We start from the raw sequence: 9,875 nt of genomic DNA on the forward strand, positions 1-9,875 counted from the left end.
TTTTAAAATAAATGAAAAATTATATTTGTTAATTATCTTGACATGACATATACACATGAATTGTCACTGAATGATATTTTTATTTTAATTAATTTTTAAAATTTAAAATTAAATTTTTATATTTTTATAATTTTTAATAATTTTAATAATTTTAAATTTTAAATAATAGTTTTGATATATTTTGAATTTTAAAAATTAATTAAAAGGTGACATATTATTCACATGGTAATTAATGTGTATGCCACATCAATAAAATTAAAAAGGTTAATTTTTTTATCTATTTGAAATAATTTAATAAAAACATAAATTTAAAGATTAAAAACGAAAAATTAAATGAAATTACCGAAATGATTTTTTTTAAATTGAAAGAGTAAATAAATTATCATGCATATATTAGTTTATAGATTAAAAAATTGAAGTGAAGAGAGAAAACAAAACACCGATTCTCGTGTTTAGTTTTATACGCAGTAGTATACTTTAGATCCATTGAAACCATAAAAAGAGTAAAAATATGAAAGTACTAAATGGGACCTATTGAAGCTGATATCCCAGAAACCCAGCGAAGCATTAAATTAAACACTCCTCAAGCTTCATCAATGGCTGACCAAAGCATCCCCAGCGACGACCAACTGCCCCAAAAATATACCCCAAATTTCACTTATTTCCAAGGCTTTTGGTGCCCATCCCAGCTTGTTCCCAACATAACAGCCTTCCAAAACCACTTCCAAGCCCTCGACGACGACATCGTTCTAGCCAGCAAGCCTAAAACCTGCACCGCCTGGTTGAAAGCACTGGCTTTCTCCATCCTCAACCGCCACCGTTGCCCACTTTCCAACTCCCCCTTGGCTTCTCCAAACCCTCACGATCTCGTCCCTTACTTCGAAATGACACTATATAACAACGGTTGCCACCCTGATTTTGCCGACGTTTCATCACCCAGGCTGTTCGCCACACACCTTCCTTACCATGCATTGGCGGAATCCATCAAAAACTCCAAAGCCCGTATCGTTTGCGTTACTCGGAACCCACTGGACGTCATCGTTTCGATGTGGCACTTCGCGACGAGCAGACCCGAACGAGCCCATTGGCCTCTCGATGAATGTTTCGAGCAGTTTTGCATAGGCGATAGGGTTGGCACCTTTCTGGGCCCATGTTCTTGATTACCGGAAACAATCAACGGCGAACCCGAACAAGGTCTTGTTCCTCAAATACGAAGAAATGAAAGGAAACCCAGTGGGTCAAATAAAAAAGGTGGCGGAGTTCATGGGATGTCCGTTCTCAGAGGAGGAAGAGAAAGCGGGTGCCATTGATGAAATAGCCGAGTTCTGCAGCTTGAGCAACCTCAAGAACCTGGAATTGAACAAAAGCGGCAGCCTCAAAACCATGAAACGACAAACCAACTCTTTCTTAAGGAAAGGTGAGGCGGGTGATTACGTTATAATTTTCTGAGCCTATCGGCGGTGGAATGTTACAGTAAGATCGTGCATGGAAAACTCAGTGGTTCTGGTTTGACCTTCAAAATGTGTTGCTAAGATCACAAAATTATGTTTATTTATTGTTAACATAATATTCTAATAAGTACATTAAAATAAGGATGTGGTAAATGGACCAATGCTCCCATTTTCTTCGTTTGCATTATGTTTCCATCTTCTTCTTCTCATTATAAACAGGTGATTGCACCACCGGATCTTTAAAACAACGTCCCGGAATAGCATCCCGAGGAACACCATTGTAATTCAAAAATTGCTTTTAAAAAGTTTTTTTTTAATGATTTTTAGAAAATAGGCTTTTAAAAATGTGGTAAAATAATGTTGTAAAAAAATTGTGATTTGTTTGTGGTTGAAGGCTACAATGTCTTCTTCTAACATGATAATAAAAAGTTAAAAATTAATTAAATCATTTTATAAATATTATAAATGGACGTAACTCTAAAATTCCTAAATTTATTCTTTGTAATTCTTGGAACTCTTATAACCCCTACAATTTATAAAGTAGCTTAATTATCTTTATTATATATTTGTACATAATGATTGATGAATTACAAATAGATTGCATGTACAAGCTTATTGAATCTAAAAAAAAAATTATCCTTTCACTTTTGTGCTTATTCTTACTATAATTCTCTTAGTTTATAATATGTTATCAGCATAATCTTACTTAGAAGTAAAATTCTTATCTATTAAAGATCAGACTTATCATCCATGATTTTTCATTCGAAGCTTTAGACACAAGATGCAAAAAGTTTTGCAGGGAGTTTTTATTTAACGTTTTATATTGGATTTTTTTTAAAGTTATGAATAATTATGATGATTTTGTTTAATTTATTTTATTTCTATATTTTAAGGATGGTAAAAGATTTAATCTTAATATAAATTTTGATCAAAAGTAATTTTATGTCAAATTTTATGGATTGCTTGCCGTGCTATTGAAACTTTAGTAGAAGATAGGAAATTTAGGGAAATTTACATATCACATCACGTGCTTATATGTTTATCGCATCCCATGCTTATATGTACCTAGATTTTTGTTCATAAAAAACTGCATTTTTAATATATTTTTTTGATAATTGCTTGGTGATTATGTTTGAATGATGATATATTAATTTTAATATTATAAATTGATAGATTTGTAAATAAGGATCCATAATTTTATCTATAATTTTTATTAATCAAGGCCTAAAGTTTAGTGTTCTTGACTTTGCATTGGTTCTTAGTCATCATTAAACTAATTGTTTTATGTGTTTATTTGATGGTTTCAAGTTGAATATATGTATTCTAAACTCTAGACAACATATGTTTTTGGATTTTGATATCATTATAATTTTGATACAATGTTCTTGATGTTGGGGTGTATCAATAAGTTATTTTGAAAATTTTCTATTGATGAATTTTGATTGGATTCAAAGTATACTGTTGGAGCTTTATTTGCTTACTTATTGAAAAAATTATCAAGACTCAATGTTAAACTAGAAAGTTATCAACTTATTCGATCTCTATTTTTACATTTTTTTGTCAACAATAGTATGTTTAAATATTAAATTGGCCTCATATATGATTTCAATGTTTGAGATGGTATTCCTTTTAAGTTTTGATTCCATGGATTACTTATTATTTTAAGCATATTATTTGTTCATGAAAATGAATATCGATTGACTTATTTATGTCACTATAATAGGTTCTATAATTAAATAATATATTTGACTAAAACATATTTAGTAGGCAAATTTGTTTTGATAAACCAATAAATTTATGATTGTTCATATTTGATTTAGTTCAAATATAGATTATGTTCCCTAATGTTTCTTCTTTATTTGGTTATACAATTTGAAAATTTTCAATACTAATACATGCGTAGTTCTAAAGAAAATTTTGAGTTATGTTTAAATTGATTTTTGGGTTGAATCTAATTTAAAATTTCAAGTTTAATCACTGTCATTCTTAATTCGTGAATTACTTTGGTTGGAGACATTTTCATAAATTTAAAATGAAAATTATTATATTAATTTGGTCATTGATATTTCTATGGACCTTGTTTGTATTAATTGATTGTTGTTTGATAAGAAGCATAAAAACTCTTGTGGTTTAATTTTGTAAATGACTTATATTTTTCCTACTATACAACCCTAAGAAACTTGTTACTTTTGTAGAGTTGTTAAAGGTAGTTCAAATGCTTTATATTATTTTATTTTAAATAATTTAGAGACATGATATGATCAATTATAAATGAAAAGGTTTTAGTGACCATGAAATGTATTATTTTGAAGTAAATTTCATGCATGTCTACAATTGTTTATGAAAATTTTATGTTTTATTGAGTCTTAATTGTATTTAATTTAATTTATACTTATATAATTTGACACTTTAATTATTTATATTCTATAGATAATTTTTTATGTTGTATTTTAAATTATTACGTAAAAGACAAAAAAAAACTCAAAATTCGATTTGAATTGCATTGTTATATTTTATCGAATTTGATTGCAATTTTGATTTGGAAAATAGTTAAAATATAAGTTAAAATATGATGTCAGTATCTATATTTTAGTATAATTTGAGATATAGTGTATGTAGTTTAAAATTCAGTATATAAATTTTATATTGATATTATTAATATTTTCATTAAAATTTGTTAATGTAGAATGTTGATTAAGTTGATTTTATATGATACATATGATTAAGTTGAAAATATATATTAATTACAAGTTTCTTTATATTATTAGATGTTTTGAATGTATTGAAGATTGAATTATGACATAATTTATGATTACAATTTTGATGTAATAGTTTTCCGACATTAGAGAAATAATAATTTGTAATGAGTTAGTGGGATAATAATTTAAACCAAAAGTTCAGCAAATATAACTTATTACAAGTTAACTGTCAGATGTATTTATAAACTTAATTAGAATAATCAAGTTCATATTTTTAATTTGAATCAAAGTCCCAATAGGGCAATCAGTTAGAATAAATGATAGATTGATCGGTTCCAAAGATGAAAATTCTTCTAGATAGTTATATAGTAGAGGCAGGTGCTCTAGAATAGACCCAAAACATAGCTAATAAGTAAAACTCTAGAAGAGATTCAGGTATCTAAAACTGAATTTTAAAATAATGAAAATAAAAGATCTTGATAAGTTATGTCAATTCGAGAAAATATGGAACTGAAAATAAAAGTGGTCGACAATGATTTTGCATGCAATATTATTATTGAAATAATGAAATAAAAGGAAAATCTTGAATAAATCTATTGAGAAATATATATATATATATATATATAAGGAATAAATTGATCAAAATAAAAAGACACAACTCAATTATAATTAAATTCGTGAAATTTTTGGACCAGAAGTCTGAATATCTAAATGTATAAAACCAATGAGGATTTTGCAAAAGTGGAATAAAAATATGAAGTTTTTCGCTAAGCCCTGACATTAATTATGAAAAGATATAATATTCTTTTGTGGTGGAAACAATAACCTTTAGATATATTATTAAACTGGCAATTCCTAAAAAATTTAACTTGCACCTAATGATTGTTGTTACATCCTTTTATGAATCACTATATAGTAAAGTTTATATTAAAATTGTTGAAGGATTTCGAATGTTAGAAGCATATTGAAATTCTCGAGAAATTGTTTATTTATATGAATTGAAATAATTTAAACATATGTGGTAAATTTGACTTAGTGAATAATAGTTGAAGGAGGTTTACAAAATGATCCAAAATACTTATTTGTGTTTTATAGAAGAATCATAATTAAATTTTGCTATAATTACTGTTAAATCTCCTAAAGAGATCAAAATATATTTCTCCCAAAATTTCTCTTACTCATGACTTTAAAAAAAAAGGGTAATATAAATGCTTAGCAAATACATTCAAATAGTCATTTGAAAAACTAATATTCAAGATTGAATACGTAGAATATGAGAAAGTATGTGATGTTCTCACGAGAGTGAGTAAATACGAATTGCACTCTTTTTCCCTTAACCGAGGTTTTGTCCCATTGAGTTTTGCTGGTAAGATTTTTAATGAGGCAACATGTTATGCGTATTAGAGATATGTGTACTCTTTTTTCTTAACTAGGAATTTTTTTCCACGGTGTTTTTATCTTAGTAAAGGTTTTAACGAGGCACATTATCTACCAATGAATATCCTAGGGGGAGTGTTATGAATATCTTATGAAGTGGATGTCCATCAAGATCAAGATAAATTGTTATCTACTTTAAATTCTAATAGTCATTAGATTAGAATTAGATCTCAACTTCATTTATACATTTTATGGCTATAAATATAGACTTTGGACAAACAATGTAAAAATTCCTATTGATCAATAAAATACACTCTCTCTTTTGCTCTTCTATTTTCTTTGTTCTTCTCTCTATCTCTCTATTTTATAACAAGATTTAGTTTATGTAGTTAAAAAGCTAAAAGAATTAAGTATATATTTTTATATTGATATTATTAATATTTTCATTAAAATTTGTTGACTTAACATGTCCATTAAGTTATATTTATATGATACATATGATTGAAATAAACATATCAAATTGATAAATTTTGATAAAAATAATAAAATATTAATGATTAACTTGAAATTTTAAATAACAAATAATTTAACAATTCAAATATTGTATCTAAATCTCAAATTTTACCAAAATAATGAATTAAATTAACATCATCAAGTAAATTTCAGTTTACATCAATTCATTCAAATTGCAGCAATTTATTCAACGATAATTCATTAAGGTTTAAAACAAAAACTTAACTATAAAGTTGAATTTTCGTTGATGAAAATAAAATATATTTTATAATCAAGCATTTATTTTAAAATAAAAGATATCAACTACCTTAATTTCGAAAAACAAAGTTAATTGTAAATTTGCCAAGTATCATGGTCTCTTGTGAGAAGTAAATAATTATCTTACGTTGTCAACTTTTGTGAGTGGGCGGATGGGTGGCAATTATTACGTACGTCTCATTCTAAATGTCCCATTTAACATTACCACCAACCGTACCTGTCTGCTTCCCCCTGTTAAGGGTAGAAATTACAACGAAAAGAGCTTGCATTTTCTTTAGAAATTATTGTGTAGGAGGATTCGAAAATCAAGGGGCAAAAGCAAGATAGCAAACTTCATTCACTTCCATCTACCTTCGCTCAAAACTCTTTTCTCAACCTTTCTCTACTCTTATTTCTTGCAAGATGGCAACCAAGCTTTTTCTTGATGCCTTGTCCGCTATAAAAGAAGTTTTTGTCTCCAAGCTCGTTGACTTTTCCCTTGAGAAGCTGGCCTCATCCGACCTCCTGCAATTCGCTACTCAAAAATGGTTCTTGAGGAGATCCAGAACTTGGAGAAGGAACTGAAGCAGATCCGTAGGGTGCTTGATGATGCTGAAGAGAGACAGATGAAAGAGCAGCTGGTGAAAGACTGGTTGATCGACCTCCAAAACTTGGCATTCGATGTGGAGGATGTTTTGGACGAGTTTGCAACCGAAATTGGCAGGCGCAATCTGATGATGGAACGTCGAGGCAGCTCAAGTAAGAGCTCCAGACTCAATATTCCTCATTCATTCAATGATGTTCTATTTAACAGAGATATAATGTCCAAGATAAGGGATCTTACTGCCAAATTGAAAGATTTGGAACCTCAAAGAAACAAGTTAGAGTTACGAATGACTGATTGCGAAAGACCCACAAGACTAGAACAAAGACTGCAGCCTGCTTCTTTGGAGATTGAAAATCATGTGTATGGCAGAGACAAAGACAAACAGACAATTCTTGATTTGCTCTTGAAGAGTAACGACGAAAGAAATTTTGTGATTCCCATCGTTGGGATGGGTGGGATTGGTAAGACAACCCTTGCCCAGCTTGTTTACAATGATGCTTCCATTCCAAATCATTTTCACCTCAAAGCATGGGCTTGTGTTTCTGATTATTTTGATGTTTTGAGAATAACGAAAGAAATCTTGCAATCAATCACTTCCGTGTCATGCAATGATAATGATCTGAATATAGTTCAAGAAAAGTTACAGAAGGAGTTGTCCGGGAAAAAATTCTTAATTGTTTTAGATGATGTCTGGAATGAGAATTATCATGACTGGACTATCTTACAATCTCCTTTCAAAACGAGGACTCAAGGAAGCAAAATTATTGTGACAACAAGAAACCACGGTGTTTCATCAACAATGGGTGCCTTGCATGCTCATTCCTTAGAGCTTTTGTCAACTGATGATTGTTTGTATTTGCTCAACATGCATTGGGAGCAAGGGACTTTGAAGGACATCCAAGCCTAAAGGAAGTTGCTGAGAAGATAGTGAGAAAATGCAACGGTTTGCCTTTAGCTGCTAAAACCCTCGGTGGCTTATTGCGCACTAATGTAGACCTTCATGCTTGGGAAGATATATTAGAGAGCGAGATATGGAAGCTATCTAAAGATCAGTCAAGTATAATCCCAGCTCTACAGGTAAGCTACCATCATCTTCCTCTACATTTGAAGCGATGCTTTATGTATTATGCCATTATTCCCAAGGACTATGAGTCTGAGAAGGAAGAAATAATCTTGTTATGGAGGGCACAAGGGTTTCTACAAGAAGCACGAGATAAACAGTGCATCCATGATTTGGGTCACAAGTATTTCAACGATCTAGTGTCAAGGTCCCTTTTGCAAGTGTGCGTCAACAATAATTCTCGATTTGTTATGCATGATCTCATTAATGATTTGGCTCAATCGGTTGCCGGAGAAGTTTGCTTTAAAATAGAGGATAGTCAACGAATTTCAAAGCATGCTCGCCATTTGTCTTACATTGCTGAGAACTTTGATGCCATCAAAAAATTTGAAGGCATTTATGAAGCGCAACATTTACGAACCTTTCTTCCATTAAGGTTGTCTTCGGTGTTTCGAACTCGTAACTTTCTAACCAATCATGTCCTAACGAATTTGTTGCTAAACTTGCGATGCTTAAGGGCACTTTCTTTGGAAGGGTACCAAATCACCATCTTACCAGAGTTTGTGGGAGATTTGAAACTCTTAAGGTACCTCAACTTTTCTCACAATGAAGTTATAAAATGCTTGCCTGAATCACTTAGTACCCTTTACAATTTAGAAACCTTTTTATTAAAGGGGTGTGATAACCTTGAGAAGTTACCGTCAGAGATGGAAAAGTTGGTCAACCTATGCTATCTTGATATCACTGGTGCAGATAAGTTAGAAAGCATGGCAAGCAATGTTAGCAAGCTAACTAATCTTCAAAAACTTTCCATTTTTGTTTTGGGTAAAGAGAAGGGACATAAAATAAGGGAGCTAATGAAGTTGTCAAATCTCAGGGGTGAACTTTGTATTTCAGGATTACAGAATATAGCTGAGTCTCGAGATGCATGGATGGCTAGATTATCTGATAAGTCGAGAATTGGGAATTTAAAATTGCAGTGGAGCAAAGACTTTGTGAATAGAAGAGAAGAAGTCGAGAAAAAGGTGTTGGATGGACTTCAACCTTCTAAGAAGCTCATGGAGCTCAGCATTAAGTTCTATTGTGCTGAAATGTTGGCAAATTGGGTGGGAGATTCATCCTTCAATTGTTTACAATCTTTATGCCTTGATGGTTGTATAAATTTATTGTCATTACCATCAATTGGGAAATTGCCATTGTTGAAAAAGGTACGTATTAAAGGATTGCGCAGTGTAAGGACTGTGGGAGTTGAGTTCTTTGGAGAGAATATGACCAACACATTTTCTTCATTGGAGATTTTAGAGTTTGAGGACATGCTTAATTGGGAGAAGTGGAACTTGTGTGAAGTTGATGAGGAAGCTAGGAAATTCCCTAAACTTCGTGAACTCTTGATTCAAAAATGTCCCTTATTGTTAGGGAGTATGCCGGAAGACCTTCCTTCTTTGAAGAAACTTACTATTGGTCTCTGCTGGAAGTTGATAATTTCTGTTCAAAACTTTCCATTGCTTTCAGAATTAGAAATTCGCGGTTGCCACGAGGTAATTTATAAAGGTTTTGCAGATTATAGCTCCATAAAAAGGATCTCGTTTGGAAGGATTTCCAAGTTTAGTTGTGCAGCAGAATGAGTGAGGTTAAGATCAATCAAAGTGGAATTGTTTGAGATTGTTGATTGTGAGGAATTGTGCTCTTCTCGAGAGAACAATTGGGGATTGCTAACTCAGTCCATGTCCCCCCAATATTTGAGAATTTCCAATTGTCCGCAGCTTGTATCCATAGGAACAGAAGAGGAAAGAGAAGAATTGATGCAATTGAAGATTCCTTCTAGCATTGTAAGAATGAGAATAAATAATTGTGAAAGGCTAGAAAAACTATCGACAACCTTGTACTCCCTCACATTACTTATGGAATTAAAGCTTCTCGGTTGCCCAAAA

General features: G+C 31.2%; 2 protein-coding genes across 2 annotated transcripts; both read left to right on the forward strand.

Moving 5' to 3' along the window:
* Positions 1-524: 524 nt before the first annotated feature.
* On the forward strand, positions 525-1,735 carry LOC108455404 (cytosolic sulfotransferase 14-like). Its single transcript, XM_017753962.1, has 3 exons — positions 525-1,007; positions 1,123-1,417; positions 1,671-1,735. The coding sequence occupies exons 1-3, from the start codon at positions 525-527 to the stop codon at positions 1,733-1,735; spliced, it is 843 nt and encodes a 280-aa protein (XP_017609451.1).
* Positions 1,736-6,450: 4,715 nt separating this feature from the next.
* Positions 6,451-9,875, forward strand: LOC108455405 (putative disease resistance RPP13-like protein 1). The gene is given in 2 exon segments (XM_053020746.1): positions 6,451-7,732; positions 7,735-9,875. Coding segments are annotated over 2 exon segments (2,745 nt in total). The 5' UTR covers positions 6,451-6,822; the 3' UTR covers positions 9,570-9,875.

The sequence above is a fragment of the Gossypium arboreum genome, chromosome 10 (genome assembly GCF_025698485.1).
Source record: "Gossypium arboreum isolate Shixiya-1 chromosome 10, ASM2569848v2, whole genome shotgun sequence".
In the NCBI taxonomy this organism is placed as follows: Eukaryota; Viridiplantae; Streptophyta; class Magnoliopsida; order Malvales; family Malvaceae; genus Gossypium; species Gossypium arboreum.